Genomic DNA, 20,017 nt, shown 5'->3' with positions numbered 1-20,017 from the left:
AGATGTGTAATTAATTAATTACTCGGACATTCATTAAATCATACTGTTGTCACAAATAAGTTATTTGATTGTATTCGAACAATGCGATTCACATTGCACGATAATATTCAGAATTTACAGTGAATGGCGTGATTCATTTTACTTTATGATATATTAAGTGTGTGGGATGAAGAGAGGTCATATAATTAATACATTAATTATATAAGCATTTGCATGATAAACATTTCCTTTGAATGATGACATTACTGTAATTTGCTTTAAAAAGTACCCCTGGTATTTTATCTATGAAGGTTCTTTGTTTATATCCGGAAAGAATAAATATGGCGGGCGGCGCGGTGTTTGCCGGGAGGTGTGGCGAACAGGCTGGGTGTCGCGGTGTTTGCCGGGAGGTGTGGCGAGCGGGCTGGGTGTCCCGGTGTTTGCCGGGACGTCGGACTTGTGTGGTTTGCTCGGCGGGCGGCACGGGGCACGGTGTTTGCCGGGAGGTGGGCCGAATGGCGGGACATGCGGTGCCTGCCGAGAGGTGAGTCGAGTGGGCGGAACGTGCGGTGCCTGCTGGGAGGCGTGTCGAGTGGGCGGGCCGAGCGGTGCCTGCCGGGAGGCGTGTCGAGTGGGCGGGCCGAGCGGTGCCTGCCGGGAGGTGGGGTGGCGGGTGACTGAGCAGCGGGGTGGCGGTTGGTGAGGATGGCGGCGGTAAGCGGGTCGTTGTCGGAGCTCTCCGAAAACTTTAACAGTTCCCTGTGTCGGAAATGTTCCGGCCTGGAGCGTGCCGCTGCCGCCGCCAAGTGGGTCCGCCTGAATGTTGGCGGCACCCGGTTTCTCAGCACCCGCCAGACCCTGTGCCGCGACCCCAAATCATTCCTTTACCGCCTGTGCCAAGCCGACCCCGACTTGGATTCCGACAAGGTAACTGGAGAGGGAGGATGGATGAGAGGGTGTGGGAGAAGAGAAATCGGGAGGGAGAGGAGAAATAGGGGAGGGTATGAGGGAGAATGGGGGATGTGAGGTGTGAGGGAGTTGGGGGTGTGTGAGGGAGTTGGGGGTGTGTGAGGGAGTGGGGTGTGTGAGGAGAGAGGGAGTGGGGGGGGTGTGAGGAGAGAGGGAGTGGGGGGGGTGTGAGGAGAGAGAGAGAGGGGGGGGTGTGAGGAGAGAGAGAGAGGGGGGGGGGGTGTGAGGAGAGAGAGAGAGGGGGGGGTGTGAGGAGAGAGAGAGGGGGGGGGTGTGAGGAGAGAGGGAGTGGGGGGGTGTGAGGAGAGAGGGAGTGGGGGGGGGTGTGAGGAGTGGGGGGGGGGTGTGAGGAGTGGGGGGGGGTGTGAGGAGTGGGGGGGGGGAGTGAGGAGTGGGGGGGGAGTGAGGAGTGGGGGGGGGGGGTGTGAGGAGTGGGGGGGGGGGTGTGAGGAGTGGGGGGGGGTGTGAGGAGTGGGGGGGGGTGTGAGGAGTGGGGGGGGGGTGTGAGGAGTGGGGGGGGGGGGGGTGTGAGGAGTGGGGGGGGGTGTGAGGAGTGTGGGGGGGGGGTGTGAGGAGTGGGGGGGGGGGGTGTGAGGAGTGGGGGGGGGTGTGAGGAGTGGGGGGGGGTGTGAGGAGTGGGGGGGTGTGAGGAGTGGGGGGGGGTGAGGAGTGGGGGGGTGGGAAGAGAGAGGGTGTGGGGGGGTGGGAAGAGAGAGGGTGTGGGGGTGGTGAGGAGGGGGTTAATTCTTTGCAGTGTGCCCAGGCATGACAATTTCTCATCCCAAGAATACAGGAATGCTAAATTCAGTACGATTGATGCAACATTACTTGAGGAAAGGAATAATAGTCGCCTGTATGGTAGCTATTGTGTGCCAACATTAAGAACATTGTTTTCTAAGAAACACCATGTTCATAACAACTGTACAGAGTTTTCTGTGATGATAGTAGACCCGTATAAGGCATCAAAAATATGTACAGGTGAAAGAGGCGAGACTAAAAATGCTTGGAATTTATCTAGTTTATGTGAAGCATAATCCACTGCTTTGCTATCTAGATGCTGATGGTGTGTATTATCTACTATAAGCCTGTACCGGATATAAATGCCATCATTTATGGTGAATTATTTTGCCTGATGTTGTAATATGGAAATATCATGACCATCTAGTGATTTGTTTTGCAAATTGAGCAGACAGTATGCTGGAGAAAGTACACAGTCTGTTCAGATCCCTGTACTATCTAAGGTAATAGACTGAAAGGCTAATTTTGATATCTGTAACACGCATTTTTGTGCCAGCAGTTTGTTGCATAGTGAAGTTCCCAGGAGATTAGAAATCCATGCAGCTGGGAAGTATCCACTTTCAGCCTTGTGCTTACTTACTGATTTTCAGGTGAGGTCTTGTGGTTGTCTTTGACACAACAGAGAGTATTCTGCAGGGTGTGTCAATGAATGTATATGTTCAGGGAGGTGCAGGCTGAGCAAAGGGACTGGACTTGCTTCTGATGTTCCATGACAATAGTCAGTTGTCACACTCGGTCTATGTGCAAGCTAAGGAACTTAATGGTCCTGTACTGTCAATAGCCAGCCATCTTTTGTTTTGGGGATCTGATTTTCGTATCTAATGATATCACTCATCCTTCCCATTAAGCACTATACCTCCAACAACTGATCTTTGTAACTCTCCTTTGGTCGGCTGTTTCCCAAGTCTTTCAGCATGGTTGATGCATTGCGTGTGTTGACACACTTCCCCTGAGCAGCCTTTTTAACTTCTGAAGAGCGAGATTCCCACAGGAAAAAAGGGTGCTTTCATCAAACAAACAGTGTGCTGGTACATGGCACGGAAATAACATAGTGAGACCTCTTATGAAGCTATTACTAAGGTCTCATCACAGCTGTTATCTGTTGTCCTGGAGCTTGTGTTTTAAACACAATGCCATATCTACAAACATATCTTTTTTTAAATAAATTTAGATTACCCAATTATTTTTTCCAATTAAGGGGCAATTTAGTGTGACCAATCCACCTACTCTGCACATTTTTGGGTTGTGGGGGCGAAACCCACGCAGACACGGGGAGAATGTGCAAACTCCACACGGACAGTGAACCAGAGCCGGGATCGAACCTGGGATCTCAGCGCTGTGAGGCAGCTGTGCTAACCACTAGGCCACCGTGCTGCCCTTCTACAAACATATCTGATAGCACTTTGCTTGATCATTAGAAGGAAATGGGAAACCCAAAGGGAGAGGGTTGGACCAAAACTACTGTTGGAAAGGTGAAGTGCAACGGTGGAATGGTTTTGGACAGGAGCTCTGGAGCATTGGGGTGTAGTGACCAGAAATGGAAAAACAGAGTTTGCCTTCTTAGGATTTGCAGTCCCGCTGTCCTGCCACTCTGCGTGTGCTTAATATAAAAATCTGTTAATCTCTAGAGGAGTATAATATCCTTTACAAAGAGTCTGTTGTATCGTTTGGAACAGACTGTTGCTTCATTCCTCAAAATAAACCATTTGTGATAAATATTTTCTTTATTTGAAATCTTTAGATTTTGTCTGAACTCATTGGATCATGCTGTTAAACTTAGTGCGAAGTTTCAGGCCTTGTGTTTGATTTGTTGAGATGCTTGAGACCACGATATAAAGGTCAACTGCCTTGGTTCGTAGCCAGACTGCATCAACACAGGAGACTGTTTAATGGAAAGCATGTATAAACTGGTCAGAATTCAGTGGGTGGTGTCGCAATATTTAGTGAATGTCAGTTACCAGAGGTTGGAGGATAGGTATAATTGCAATGTTTCGGAAGGTGACAAATGGAGAAAGGGGATTTTAGCATTTATCTCTCTAACCCCTTCAGGTGAGCTGGTATTTTGGGAATGTAGGAGACCAACTGTATCAATGCTGAACGATCTCTTAAGCATTCTTGTCTGAAATTGCAGGTGGAACTTGTGGGATCACAACCCTCAAATGTTTCTTGAGCAACCTTCCGTATGAGAGGAAGAATCAAGTTGTATATAAATTAAAGTTTGTCACATTTTGCCTCCGAGGACAAGTGTAAACATTTAACTGTCTGAAATCACTCTTGTTTTTTGTATCCACTGAGATATGTTTTATACGATTAAAAATAATCTTTGGTCCTGAGAGTTAGTGGGGAAGAAATCCATATACATGTAGTAGAATCATAAACGGGTATCTTTATTTTTTGGTACATGTGAAAGGCAGCAATTCCTGCCTCTCTGTGAGCTGTGGAGTTTGCTCATTTCGTCCGCAATCCCTTTTCCCTCTTCGTTGAAAATGTTGGTTTCTATCACAGCGTCAGACACTTATTCAATCAGCGAAGTATCAGGAGGCATGGTGGCGCAGTGGTTAGCAGTGTTGCCTACAGCGCTGAGGACCCGGGTTTGATTCCGCCCTGTTTTCAGAAACAGTTAATGCTTCAGGTTGCCTTCCAGGATCTGCGTTGAGTTCAATAATTTCAGATCATAAACGCTGTTGTCTTGGCGGACAGCTGCTTCTAGTCCCAGTCACCAGGTTTGTGAATGTAAGCACAATTACTGTTTAATTATAACAAGAATTGATACCTACTTTATCTTCCCACCCCCCACATGCACAAGACAGAGAACCACGGGTCGAAAGGAGTAAAAATCATAAGTGTAGGGAGAAAGAGTGTTTGTTTCAGATGATAGTTCATCAGCACATCTTCACAGCAAGATTGCAGATTAAAGCTTTTGGTTTGCAGCCTGCAATAATCTTTGCAGATTAATTCCTTCAGGTACTCTGTAGCTTAGAAATGCATTGCTTACAGCTTTTCCTAGAGAGGCACCTTATTTCTCATCAAACTGCTTTCAGTTTGTGGTTGGTCTTCAGGCCTGTTGTAGTCTCAGGAGAGCAGCACCCAGAAGCTTTCTGGAGAGGGACCTTCTTGAGAGAGTTATCTGGATCTTCCTGGAGAATTCGTAGAGTCTTGTCTCTTTTTTGCTGCCGGAATCAAAACTGTAACCAAACTCACACCATGGAACTCTGAAAAGCATCCCAGTGGAATAGGATCCAATCACCACCTGTTACCAGGCGGAGCACAGCATTTTGGGCCAACTCATTTGCCACCAGCCAAATCAATCAAACAAACAGAGTCCTAATCTAACTCTCACTCACTGCCGGCCAGTCTACAGCATATGTTTAAAACAGCAGAGCCGTCTCGATTCTTCCTGCTTGAATTAAAGTGAGATGTCCAATCATCCAAGAATCAAAAATAAAAGAAAGGGGATAAACATGCAAGGAGTAAACAGGAAGGACCCTTACTCCCCACGTTTGCATGAATTTGCCTCCACAACCCAAAGACATGCAGGGTAGGTGGATTGGCCATGCTAAATTGCCCCTTAGTTGGAAAAAATGAATTGGGTACTCAGAATTTTTTTTAAAAAAAGGAAGGACCCTTACACTGTCCACAGATGCTGTATGACCTGTTGAGCATTTTCAACGTTTTCTCTTTTTGGGATAAGGAGGCCTTATCCAGTAGTGAGTACAATAAGCATGCCATCTGGGCACCATGCTGGCCTGAATTAGTACGCAACCCCAGTAATCTGTTACTGCATTAAATTCCACACTAAGGCACTATTGCAAATCCATGTGAGATAGAAACACATGTCTGCAATCGATTGTTACCTAGTTTTGGGGTCTTTCAGCACATATAAAAGAGTAAACCAGTAGACCCGTCGTCTATTATGAAAAAGCTGCTCCAAATGTTGAGTGCTACATCAACTTGAACACTGGAGTGTGTGTTGTAGCATAACTACACCTAGTCATTGCTCTATCAAAGGTTTTTCATCCTGTAGTCAAATTGTATGCCTCTCCCAGAATATAAATCATGACTGCCAACATTTTTGTGAATAGGAGAGGGAAACAATGTCTGTAATGCTTATGGAAAAGCACTTGACAGATTGTTATAGAACTGGTACTAGTTTGATGCATTTCCATTTGCAAGCATCTAATTAATAGTCCATCTTGATTTATAGGAAGTTTTATACTGAAATATTATTAAATGCTTTGAACTTCACTAATTTCAAAATGGTGCAAATATTTTTTTAATTCTTTCTTGGGATGTAGATGTCGCTGGCTGGGCCAGCACTTATTGCCCATGAAGCATTTTAAGAGTCAGCCACATTGCTGTGTGTCTGGAGTCACATGGAGGCCAAGCAAGAGCACAGATTTTCTTCCCTAAAAGACTGATCGTTTTTTACGGCCATTAACAATGTTTTGATGGTCGTCATTAGACTTTAATTCAAGATTTTGCTAGAATGAAGTAATAGAAGCCACTAAGAACCATTTGTACAATAACAGTGCCTTGCTCTCTATCAGGCAAAGTGCAATTTCTTTGTAAGCTGATGGGAGTTGGACCGTTTCACTTTTTGGCATGGTTGGTATGTCTGAGCACACACAGCATCAGCCTGTGCTGAGTTTGGAACGCATCCCCTCTCAATGCTATTGAAGCAGAGTATGGGTACGGGCATTGTGTATGTACCAGCAACCAGTTGGGAATATTCTCCCAGGAAGAATGTGCTAAATAACACAGGCCGTGAACAGGGATAGTTTTAGTATCAATCCTGTGAACTTCTTCATGTAGCATATCGGTAGCTTGAATCTTTACTGTTCTCATTATTGGAAACAACATAGAGAGCTGAACATAGGAACAGAAGTGTCAGAGTCCTGAAGACGCGATAACGTTTTGTAAGAGAAACAGTAAAACTGTGGTAACCACCCGACTTCTACAATTTATAAATGTACAATGCCATGAAATGACATATCAGCATATATATTGTGTTTTTTGTACATGGGCTGGGGTTCACCCATCAGGTTAAGTCCAGCACCTTTTGGGCTTTTTTAAAGCAGTGGGCCTTTCCGAGTGTAGACAGTTATGTCAAAAAATATCAGGTGACTGGGACTGCATGACAGTGTTCTGACACACTGCTGGGGAAGGGTATTTCCAATGGCAGTTATCACAGTTTCCATTACTGTGATATTTCCATTGTTGTGCATTGGGTTAGAACAGGTAAGTATTTTCCAACCTTTTGAAATGTTGTCGCTGAGCTCTGTAATGATGGCTGCAGGTGTACAAGTAATACACAGCTGTGTGTCTGTGAAATGTTTGCACTTAACAGCTGTGAAAGACACCCAACAGTGTTAGGTCATAAGATTTTTAAAAAAGAAACACAGCCGGGCAGTCAGCATCTGAAGAGAGCAGCCAGGTTAAGGTTCAAGGCTGTAGCCCTTCATTAGAACTGAAGACCCCAAAAGTGTGGAAACATTTTAAATAAAAACAAAACTGAGTGTACAGGAGAGAAGTGAGCAATATTGGCAGAAAGCCATGGTACTGTGCTTCAGGCAATGGAACGAATCGTTGGAAGTCATTCCATACCCAAAGATTGTGTCAATAGCTCCAGCACTGGCAGGCAGGAAGTGACGGAAGCTCAAAGCCATGAAAACCTGGAGTTTGATTATGCAAATAAAATGTGAAATGCTGCTAAATAGAATGGGGTCCACTGTGTGCCAGTAAGTGAAAGCAGAACTGATACGAATGGAATTACTCTTCCCCCCCCCCCCCCCCCCCCCCCAAAACCAGCTGTGTTATTTGATGGAATTTCCACCACAAGCCTTAACCAGTCTCCCCTGGACAGACCTATCTTATATCCTCATCCCCTTTCTACTGTAAAGAAAGTAGCCTGTGGCTAAGGTCCTAAATCGATAAATTCAGTGTTCAGACCAGAGGACTACACAGTGCCTTCGATAAAGTTAAAATACCATAGCTGGAGCTCATGTTGAGCTTCTTTTAATCCCTATATGACTGGAAATGGAGAGGCCAGAATGGGTAAGCAAGCAACAGGGACACAGAGAATGGAGATGTTTGCAGAACAGCCTCTCCAACATGGCTGCAATTACACTATGAACAGTGGACTTGGTGTGTTAAACTGGCGGGAAATACTTGTGTATCTCGCATGTAAGCTGTGTTTACGACACAGGGCAGTGGAATGATGAAATAAATGCATCACCTCTGCTTGCATGGGTAGTCTAACAGGGGAGATAAAACTATGCGTCATGGAAGTTATTTGGCAAATGTGAAGGATGGTGAATGGAAGGTGAGAATAAAAGAACCCTGCAGAGGGATTCAGGAGTGTGGCTGAATAGCGAAGAGATTGAATATTAAATAATATTGGTTGAAGTGCTATTTTTGGTTCAAGGAGGTCTATTGATGCTTGACGATTGTGAAGTGGTGCTCAGCTTAATTCTGCATCTAAACATGCAGTGTGTCCATTTAACTTAATTCTCTAGGACATCCCAGGTTACGGAGCACCAAAACATATCTTTAGGCTTGTTCTAACAGCTTTGTGAGCGCGATACTTCTGCTCCGGGCTGAGGGTTGACCAAAGCTTTTTAAAGTTACTACTTGCTTGGGGAGCAGTATGATGGGAACTTTTAGCTGTTGAGTGGAACCTTGCAGCTCGACTGCAGTTGTCCAGAGAGGTTTTGAATTTTATATATTATGGGAATTTCTCTTTAAGAAATGTGTTTATCAAATAGCTTCAGTGATGTCATTGTGTGGGTCGAGCTGGGCTGTCGTTCTGTCTTTTACTTTTGTTTTAGACGGTTGGGAGCTGCATTCAGACAAAGAAGGTTTATTTTGGTGTCTCTCCCCATATGTTAAAAGGTGTCCAGATCACTTGATAATTTAAAAGTGATACCTGTTTTCTGTAAAGAATTCAAACCTCCTGTTTTGTGGGAAAAGGGATTGTCTGATTTATGGATGTTACTTGAGTGAATCAGTAAAAGGGAAGTTATTCAGGGTTAAATATAGAGTACCGTAGCTGTGTCGGGGTTGTATGGAGTTGACAATGCTTATTGTGGGTGTTTATAAAATGTTAACTGAATTTGTCGAATAAACTTTATTTTTTGATTTAAAGTGCTTAAGGCCTCTATTGCATAACACCTGAAGAGTAGGCCCTTGTGCTCATAACCACAATTTATAAACAGTTATAGGTCAGGTGAACCCCATGATATACTTTGGTGTTCTCTAAACCCTGGCCCATAACAATATAAAATAGTTCACGTGTTTGGTGGGTATGGACAACCAAGGTCTGCTATCCTGTGACTCTTTAAAATGTTTAGTATTGATAATTCCCCTTTGTGATCTTTTGCTCAGTTGATTTTGCTGCTTTGCTCGTCACATATCTTTTGGAAGTTTTTTAGATCTCCGGCCTCTCTCCATCAGTTTGGCATTCTCCAGCAACAGTCTGATTTCACTACTGTGTGCTCTTATCTTTCCTCACTCTTTAGTGTGCCCACTTTAATCAGTGATTTCAGTTGCATGCATGTGCATTCTGGATGAGACTACACTTAGGTTTACATCTGATACCTTGCACAATCAAATAGTCTGCGGCTGTCTAGGTTCCTTTGAAGAATATCACTTGAAGCACTGGAACAGATAGGCTCTTATTGCTACAGTATTTATGTTACTGATCCAGTTAAGTTTCTGGTCAATGTTGAGCCCTAGTATGTTAATAGTAGGGAATTCAATGATACAGTTGAATGTTATGGGGAGATGGAGAGAACTTATCTTGGGTTAGTCATTGCTTGGCAATTGTAAGATTAAAAACTCAAGCTTGCATGGTATGTAGGTATTGCTGCATGTGGACATGAGCTATTTTATTATCTGAGTTATGAATGGAACTGAAAACTTCTAAGCTTATAATGGAGTGAAGGCTGTTGGTGGAGCAACTGAAGATGGTTGGCCCGGGGGGGGGGGGGGGGGGGGGGGGGGGCAGCATGGTGGCGCAGTAGTTGGCACTGCTGCCTCGCGGCACCGAGGTCGCAGGTTCGATCCCAATTCAGGGGCAATTTAGCATGGCCAATCCACCTACCCTGCACATTGTTTTGGGTGTTGTGGGGGGCGAAACCCACGCAAACACGGGAGAATGTGCAAACTCCACACGGACAGTAACCCAGAGCTGGAATCGAACCTGAGACCTCGGCGCCGTGAGGCATCAGGGCCACCGTGCTGCCCCCCTCCATCAGTCTACTCTTGACCATCAGCAAAGTGATGGAAGGAGTCATCAACAGTGATATCAAGTGGCAGTTCTAAACAATAACCTGCTCACTGATGCTCAGTTTGGGTTCCCCTCGCCTCCCCAGGCATTCCATAAAATTACCACCCTCTTGTGTAAAAAAAAAACTTCCCTCGCACATCTGTTCTAAACTTTTCCCCTACGCACTTTAGACCTATGTCCCCTAGTACTTGATTCTCCAACCCTAGGAAAGAGCATCTGACTATCCACTCTGTCCATGTCACTCAATCTTGTAGACCTCTATCAGGTTGCCTCTCATCCTCCATCGTTCCAGTGAGAACAGACTGAGTTTATCTAACCTCTCATAGCTAATCCCTCCATACCAGGCAACATTCTAGTAAACCGCTTCTGTACCCTCTCCAAAGCATCCACATCCTTCCAGTAGTGTGGCGACCAGATTGTGCACAATATTCCAAATAATATATAATCACTGCAGGCATTTCTCTAGGCCCAACCATCTTCAGGTGCTTCATCAATGACCTTCCTTCCATCAAAAGGTCAGAACTGGGCATATTCGTTGATGACTGCACAATGTTCAGAACCACTCATGGCTCCTCATACTGAAGCAGTCCATCTCCAAATGCAGCAAGACTTGGACAATATCCAGGCTTAGGCTGGCAAGTTACATTTGCGCTACACAAGTGCCAGACACTCCCAAGAAGTGAGGATCTAACAATCGCCCCTTGACATTCAGTGGCATTACCTTCACTGAATCCCCCGCTATCTAACTTCCTGACCATTGACCAGAAACTGAACTGGACCAGTCCTATAAATACTGTGGTTACCAGAGAAGGTCAAAGATTGGGAATCCTGCGGCGAGTAATTCATCTGACTCCCCAAAGCCTGTCCACCATCTACAAGGCACAAGCCAAGAGTATCATGGAATACTCTCCACTTGCCAACAACACTCGAGAAGCAGAACACCATCCAGGACAAAGCAGCCTGCTTGATTGGCACGCCTTCCACAAACATTCAATACCTTTACCACCGACTGACAGTGGCAGCAGTGTGCACTATCTACAAGATGCACTGCAGGAACTCCAGACCTCTGCGCCTAACCTGCCTGCTGTTGGGACAGGCTTTACTCCGGGATGGTAATGGAGTCTGGCATATTTGTTGACTGAAAGGTATGATCCTGTGAGTATGACAAAGCCAGGCTGTTGTTTGTCTAACTGTCAGTGTTCTGATTTTGCCACAAGCCCCCAGATATTAGGGAGGGGGACTTTGCCGGGCCATTTGCCTCCATATGTGTTAGTCATATTTAATGCTGGAGACTTCCGGTGGCGACCATGGAGGAGTAGGTCGCACATTCGATAGCTCCCGCCTGAGACGGACTTTCGGACCTTTTTTCCCGACTTTTCTCGGACTTTATGGGATAGATCGGTGAAGTGGACAATATTAAGAAGGATTCCCCCTCCGATGTATGGCTAATTGGACTAGAAGTGGCCGTGTTAAAAGACTCAGCCCTGATAGTGAAGCAGTCGGAGCTGGTACCGCGGCGCATCATGGCGGAGGGTCAGGACCAGGAGGCGGTGGCTCAGTGGTTTAAGGAGCAGCAGATGAAGTTCTTTAAGGACTGTTTCGCTGAGCTGAAAAAGGAAACGCTGGATCCGATCAAGGCTGCGATCGATCAAGTGGTTTTGAACCAGGCGGCCCAAGGAAAGCGATACAAGAAATTGAGCTGAAGTTGTCCAGCCAGGAGGACTATCTAACCGTGCTGGAACATAAGGTGGAGGTGTTGGATGAGCGACACAAGAGAATGCAGGAGAAGTTGGGGGGTCTGGAGAACAGGTCCAGGAGGCAGAACTTAAGGATCATTGGCCTCCCCGAAGGAATTGAGGGGTTGAATGCGGGAGCATATGTGGCGAGTATGCTGGAGACGCTGATGGGGCCCGGAGCGTTTTCTCGCCCCTGGAAGTGGACGGAGCGCATCGAGCCCGCGCAAGGAAGCCTAAGGCGAATGACCCGCCAAGGGCCATGGTGGTGCGTTTCCATCGTTTTATGGACAAAGAACTTGTCTTGCGGTGGGCCAAGAAGGAGCAGAGCAGCAGATGGGAGAACAGCGAGGTACGCATCTACCAGGACCTGGGAGCGAAGCTGGCCAAGAGACGTGCTGAGTATAACCGGTGAAGGTGATCCACATCAAGAAGAGGTTGAAATTCGGGATGCTGTATCCAGCGCGGTTGTGGGTTACGCACGAAGACCAGCACTTTTACTTTGAGACACCGGGCGATGTATGGTCTTTTATCAAGGAAAAGAAGTTGGAAGCGTCTTAAAGGACACTTAAGTCTTGAAGGAGTTATGTGGTGGCGGTTTGTAATTTTTTAAATTCTTGTATCGGTTCAAATAAGACTGTATGGGGTTCTGGATTAAGTATTGGGCTGGGGTGGTGTTTTGAGGGTGCTTTGTTTTTGCAGAGATTGGATGGGGGGGGGGGGGCCCGATTCTGTGGGAGATTGGGTCTGGTTTCAAGCGATTGTTTCTGCATTGGTTTATGTTAATTTATTTTACTTGAGGTTGTTTACTTACTGGGAACTGCCATTTTTTTAAATGCATGTCGGGAGAGGGGTTGGAACAATAGGGAGCCAGACTGTTTGGCACCAAGGGTGGGGGCTGTTGGGGTCAGCATGGGTCAGCTGACTCTCGGAAGCGATGTGGGGGGTGCACATGTGCTAAGATGGTGCTTGACCTGGGGGATTAGGTTTCGGCGACTGTTGTGGGGGAAGGGGGAGGCTGCTTCGCTGACAGGAGAGGAACTATTATCGGGGAACAAAAGAGGTTGGGGGGGTTGCTGCTTGTGGGGGAAGCGGGGATGTGTTGGCTCTGGGCTGGTCAAAAAAGTTATGGCTAGTCCGGGGGGGGGGTTGGCGCGTCCAGGCTGATTACGTGGAATGTGAGGGGTTTGAATGGTCCGGTCAAAGGGGCTCACGTTTTCGCGCATTTAAAAGAGCAGAGGGCAGACGTAGCAATATTTAATGCTGGGTGGCCGGTCCAATTTTATCAGAGTTCTGCGTACAGGCGCCACATCAAGGTCCTGAAGAGATACCATTAATGCTGTCTGAGATGGATTCTCCGCATCAGTAGGGAGGACAGGAGTACTAACATGAGCATCCTTGAAGGAGCCAAGAGCCCCAGTATCAAGGGCATAATAATCAAAATCAACTCTGCTGGGCTGCCACTTGCTTAGGATGCCAGTCTCGACTGCCAAATCAAACATTCATCACCCAGCTTCAGGAAGGCACCCGAAAAAGAGGATGACAAAGGATGCACTTCAAAGACATCCTGATGGCTTACCTCTAGAAATGCAGCATAAGATAACTACTTGGAGGAATCTCCTGATTGAAGGGACACAATTCTTTGAGAACACCCGGTGGAAAGAGGGAGTCCAGTAAAGGAGCCTGAGAAAGGAATACCAGTGATCTCTAGTCCAAGGACCAAACCCATATCCCGGAAACACCGTCCAAGTGTGTGGTCGGAGATGCAGCTCCAAGATCGGGCTCATCAGCCATGCAAGGACCCACAGAAGCTATGACCAATGACAGTCTCTTAGGTGCTCAATCATACTCGTTAGTGAGTGATCGCCGAAGATTATAATAGTTTATCATAACAGCTTTGCAGCAACGGAGTGGCTTGCGTTGCCGAATTCAGAGTACAGTTGAGAACAAGCCACAGTGCTGAGGGTCTGGATTTGCACATAATCTGGACTGGGTATGGATGGCAGATTTCCACTACTGAAGTAAATCAACTGGGTTTTTACAACTATCCAGTAGTTTCATCGTTGTCGTTACTGAAGATTTATTTAGTTAATCTTTATTAGTGTCACAAGTAGGTTTGCATTAACACTGCAATGAAGTAATTGTGAAAATCCCTTAGTCGCCACACTAGCGCCCGTTCGGGTAGACAGAGAATTAAATGTCCAAATTACCAAACAAGCAAGTCTTTCGGGACTTGTGGGAGGAAACTCGCGTAGACACTGGGAGAACGTGCAAACTCCGCACAGACAGTGACCCAAGCCGGGTCCCTGGCTCTATGAAACAACAGTGATAGCCACTGTACTACTGAAACTGATCGAATTTAAATTCCCTAGTTGCTGTGGTAGAATGTGAACTCCTGCTTCTGGATCGTGAATCCAGACCTGGGCTTACTAGCCCAGTAACTTAACTATAATAAGCAAAATACTGCGGATGCTGGAACCTGAAACAAGAACAGAGGATGTGGAAAAACTCAGCAGGTCTGGCAGCATTTGTAAGGAGAGAAAGCAGAGTTAACGTTTCAAGTCCTTTTGGCTTTTCGTCACAACTATACCGCTCTACCATTTTTGTACTGTCACTGTACATTTTCTTAAAAGATGCCCTGCAAAATCTTTTAATTCAAAATAATTTTTTGTGGCGCTGGTTAAAATATTGCGCAGTACTTTCCCAGCTCTACAAAGGTGATACTCCATTTCTTTTAATTATTTACTGTCAGGTCTTTTTACTTACACTTTATTCCTCCGAAGTGTACCATCTTGTGTTTCTCTACATTACCCTTCATCTGCCTTATTTACTTACCTGTCTATATATATTGATGTTACTTAATGTCCTCTTTGTGCCTTTATATACAGGCGTTAACTTACCATGCCACAACAATGTCCACCTCCAGCTATGACTTTTGCACGTAAAATATATTAGTTTATTCTGTCTTTAATTATTTTATCTTTTTTTCAATAGCTCACATTAATAGTTAACCTCAATTGCCATGGTGTGTCTGATGTTGTGTGAATAATTTAGTGGGGAAAATGCCACAGCTTGTTCGGATTCCTGAGTCAAGCTAGTGGTTGGAGAGGGGAATAACTAGCTTTGTAAAGAGCTGTTTTCTATTTGCTGCAGGTACTGCACAAATCACAGAGGATGCATGGCTCAGTGATTTAACTGAACAATGACATAATTGTTTTTCTTAATGAGTAAATGTGAGTGCCATGCAGCATTTGTGGTTTGGTTACCTTAAGCACCATGTTTACTGAGCGGGAAGAGAATTCCAAATCTGAATAGTTTAAATCATGTCTCAAATTTGGGGTGGGGAGGAATATTAGCAAAATTATCAAAACGTTGTCACTCAGCAATGAGATAATTAACCGAACCATCTGTTTTCTTTACTGGTCCTGGTTGAGACAGGTGATTATAAAAGGGAATCCAGATTTTGTTAAAAGAGCAATGCGGAGAAAGTTTTTTTTGTTTATATCGTTAGAACATGGAATGCTTTGCTGTGATCAGATCAGCGAGTGGCTCTGTCCTGCCAAATCATATAGTCACGGTTTAGGTCTCAATCCAGAGACCAAAAAGTACCAAAATCGCCCAATTTTGAAAAACTTGATTATAATTGCAGCAAGACTTACTGTCTCTTATACCATAAACCCATTACAATAAAGGATAAAACATGTTGCTTTTCTAATTGCTTTCTGTACCTCTCTGCTAATTTTGTGATTCATATATGTACAAGGACTTCCAAAAGCCTCTGTACACTGATACTTATTAGTGTCTCACGTTTTGAGACAATTTCACAATTACCCACATTATACGCCATCTGACACATTCCTGTGCACTCACTTAACTTGTCTATATCTCTGCATATCCTCACACCGGCTCTCCTAATATTGTATCAAAGCATTGATGCAGATTGTAAATACCCTTTTGTTTTCACTGCATCGCAGAATCCGAGAAAATGGAAATCCATTCCATATCTCCATCTCATTATGAAGAATTTGATGTCAGTTCTAAATTTTCCCTTATAATTTGAACCTGTGCCTCCTTGGCGTATTTGAGAGTTTATTGTTACGCAGTTGGCTGGATTGACTGTTCCTATGTAAGTTTTCTATTTGATATGACTCCCAACAATTCAAGTATACAAACCCCAGGTTTATTTGTTCCTTTCTCAAAATTCAGCATTCTACACTGAAGATCAGACTCTGAAGCTAATCATAGAATTTACAGTGCAGAAGGAGGCCATTTGGCCCATTGAGTCTGCACTGGCCCTTGGAGAGAGCACTCTACTTAAGCCCACACATCCAGCAAACATGGTGCTTAAGGCAACCAAACCACACAGGCTGCATGGCACTCAGGTTTACTTATTAAGGAAAAATAATTGTCAGTGTTCAGTCATAACAGCAACAGTAACCCCGCCTACCTTTTGGACACTAAGGGGCAATTTAGCATGGCCAATCCACATAACCACATCTTTGTACTGTGGGAGGAAACCAGAGCATCTGGAGGAAACCCACACAGATACGGGGAGAAAGTACAAACTCCACCCAGACAGTGACCCAAGGCCCCAATTGAACCTGGGACCCTGGAGCTGTGAGGCATCACTGTGCCGCCCGAGCTTTAATGCTCTGTAAAATGCTTCACACATCATCACTTAAAATTACACTCACCACTATTGATGCCAGCTATACATTAAGTGTTACATCGTTGATCATCCAGATGCAGCCTGGGTTTAGTTGGACTGGATTTGTCTACCTGCTATTATGCAATTCTGTGCTATGCCTATTATTATGTTTCATGGCGTCCTGCTGAAAATACCTCCCAAGGCATTCAAGGTTATGAACCAAGTTCTGGGAAATGGGATTTGAATACTTAGGCGGTTGTTTTTGACCGGTGCATACACGATGGGCCGAAGGACCTTTTCTGCACTGTCCACCTCTCTGGCTCTAACTATTGTGTGGAACTGGGATATATGTAGCCTCATTTGATGCTAACTAGTACTTTTACGAATCTATCTTTACTTGAAGGTTTTATTTGTTACGTATATTTTTTAAAAATTTAAAGCACCCAATTATTTCTTCCAATTGAGGGGCAATTTAGTGTGGTCAATCCACCTACTCTGCACATCTTTGGGTTGTGGGGGTGAGACCCACACAGGCATGGAGAGACTGCAAACTCCACGTGGACTGTGACCAGTAGCCAGGATCGAACCCGGGTTCTCGGTGCTGAGGCAGCAATGCAAACCACTGCGCCAGCCTGCCGCCCAATGGCAATGATTTAAGTGGATGTTCAGCAATAGTTCAGATTTTTTTGATATCCCAGTTGTTAGTGATCATATCTCAAATACGTCATGTGCAATTAACCAACATGTAACCACTGAAAGAAGCTGCACCTGTATAGTTAATGCACATATTTTTGTCTTACTAACAGTAATTCCTGCCTCGTGGTTGTGAGAGGGTCGGTGTTATTAGATTGATAGTTGTATCTTAGCGGAATACCTGGAATTTGCTCTTGGCCTAAACTGAAGTTCGTGGTGGTATCATCTTCATCTTATAAGTGGAATCTTGGGCACCAATTAGGAAATTGATCCTGAAACAGTAAATTAGAATCAAAGAACAAAGAAAAGTACAGCACAGGAACAGGCCCTCCAAGCCCTTGCCGACCATGCTGCCCGTCTAAACTAAAATCTTCTGCACTGCCTGGGTCTGTATCCCTTTATTCCCATCCTATTCATTTATTTGTCGAGATGCCCCTTAAACGTCACTATCGTCCCTGCTTCCACCACCTCCGGCAGCGAGTTCCAGGCACCCACTGCCCTCTGTGTAAAAAAAAAAAAAAAAACTTGTCTCGTATATCTCCTCTAAACCTTGCCTCTCGCAGCTTAAACCTGTGCCACCTAGTAATTGACCCCTCTACCCTGGGAAAAAGTCTCACCCTGTGCTTGCACCTCATAATTTTGTAGACCTCTATCAGGTCGTCCGTCAACCTCCGTCATTCCAGTGAGAACAAACCGAGTTTATTCAACCTCTCCTCATAGCTAATGCCCTCCGTACCAGGCAACCTCCCGGTAAATCTCTTCTGCACCCTCTCTAAAGCCTCCACATCCTTCTGGTACTGTGGCGACCAGAATTGAACACTATACTCCAAATGTGGCCTAACTAAGGTTCTATACGGCTGCAACACGACTTGCCAATTTTCATACTCAGTGCCCCAGCCAATGAAGGCAAGCATGCCGCATGCCTTCTTGACTACCTTCTCGACCTGTGCACCTGTCCACCTAGATCTCTCTGACTGTCAATACTCTTGAGGGTTCTACCATTCACTGTATATTCACTACCTGCATTAGACCTTCCAGATGCATTCACTCGCATTTGTCCGGATTAAACTCCATCTGCCATCTCTCCACAAGTCTCCAAACGATCTATCTCCTGCTGTATCCGCCACAATTCCACCAACCTTTGTGTCGTCCACAAACTTACTAATCAGACGAGTTACATTTTCCTCCAAATCATTTAAATATACTATGAACAGCAAAGGTCCCAGCACTGTTTCTTGCGGAACACCACTAGTCACAGCCCTCCAATCAGAAAAGCACCCTTCCATTGCTACTCTCTGCCTTCTATGACCTAGCCAGTTCTGTATCCATCTTGCCAGCTCGCCTCTGATCCCGTGTGACTTCACCTTTCTACCAGTCTGCCATGAGGGACCTTGTCAAAGGCCTTACTGAAGTCCATATAGACACCATCCACTGCCCTACCTGCATCATTTATCTTTGTGACCTCCTCAAAACTCTTATCAAGTTAGTGAGACACGACCTCCCCTTCACAAAACCATGCTGCCTCTCGCTAATACATCCATTTGCTTCCAAATGGGAGTGGATCCTGTAGAAGAATTCTCTCCAGTAATTTCCCTACCACTGACGTAAGGCTCACCGGCCTGTCGTTCCCTGGATTATCCTTGCTACCCTTCTTAAACAAGAACATAAGAACGAGGAGCAGGAGTAGGCCATCTGGCCCCTCGAGCCTGCTCCGCCATTCAATGAGATCATGGCTGATCTTTTGTAGACTCAGCTCCACTTTCCGGCCCGAACACCATAACCCTTAATCCCTTTATTCTTCAAAAAACTATCTATCTTTACCTTAAAAACATTTAATGAAGGAGCCTCAACTGCTTCACTGGGCAAGGAATTCCACAGATTCACAACCCTTTGGGTGAAGAAGTTCCTCCTAAACTCAGTCCTAAATCTACTTCCCCTTTGAGGCTATGTCCCCTAGTTCTGCTTTCACCCGCCAGTGGAAACAACCTGCCCGCATTTATCCTATCTATTCCCTTCATAATTTTAAATGTTTCTATAAGATCCCCCCCCTCATCCTTCTAAATTCCAACGAGTACAGTCCCAGTCTACTCAACCTCTCCTCATAATCCAACCCCTTCAGGTCTGGGATTAACCTAGTGAATCTCCTCTGCACACCCTCCAGTGCTGGTATGTCCTTTCTCAAGTAAGGAGACCAAAACTGAACACAATACTCCAGGTGTGGTCTCACTAACACCTTATACAATTGCAACATAACCTCCCTAGTCTTAAACTCCACCCCTCTAGCAATGAAGGACAAAATTCCATTTGCCTTCTTAATCACCTGTTGCACCTGTAAACCAACTTTCTGTGACTCATGCACTAGCACATCCAGGTCTCTCTGCACAGCGGCATGCTTTAATATTTTATCGTTTAAATAATAGTCCTGTTTGCTGTTATTCCTACCAAAATGGATAACCTCGCATTTGTCAACATTATATTCCATCTGCCAGACCCTAGCCCACTCACTTAACCTATCCAAATCCCTCTGCAGACTTCCAGTATCCTCTGCACTTTTCACTTTACCACTCATCTTAGTGTCATCTGCAAACTTGAACACATTGCCCATGGTCCCCAACTCCAAATCATCTATGTAAATTGTGAACAATTGTGGGCCCAACACGGGTCCCTGAGGGACACCACTCGCTACTGATTGCCAACCAGAGAAACACCCATTAATCCCCACTCTTGCTTTCTATTAATTAACCAATCCTCTATCCATGCTACTACTTTACCCTTAATGCCATGCATCTTTATCTTATGCAGCAACCTTTTGTGTGGCACCTTGTCAAAGGCTTTCTGGAAATCCAGATAGACCACATACATTGGCTCCCTGTTATCTACTGCACTGGTAATGTCCTCAAAAAATTCCAC

General features: G+C 45.2%; 1 protein-coding gene across 5 annotated transcripts in view; it reads left to right on the top strand.

Annotated features, from left to right (window-relative positions):
• Nucleotides 1-596: 596 nt before the first annotated feature.
• The window catches only part of kctd5a (potassium channel tetramerization domain containing 5a), a 92,531-nt gene continuing 73,110 nt past the window's right edge, over nt 597-20,017 (top strand). For 2 of the 5 annotated variants that reach the window (XM_038820942.1, XM_038820941.1), the window contains exon 1: nt 597-906. In XM_038820942.1, the coding sequence (XP_038676870.1) occupies nt 685-906 (222 nt within the window). In that variant the 5' untranslated portion in view covers nt 597-684. The remainder of the gene's footprint in view (nt 907-20,017) is intronic. The other 3 variants (XM_038820944.1, XM_038820945.1, XM_038820943.1) reach the window with 3 other exon arrangements.

Source organism: Scyliorhinus canicula, chromosome 15, assembly GCF_902713615.1.
Source record: "Scyliorhinus canicula chromosome 15, sScyCan1.1, whole genome shotgun sequence".
Lineage (NCBI taxonomy): Eukaryota > Metazoa > Chordata > Chondrichthyes > Carcharhiniformes > Scyliorhinidae > Scyliorhinus > Scyliorhinus canicula.
Note: the sequence above shows the minus strand (reverse complement) of the source record. Positions and strands in the feature narration are given on the sequence as shown.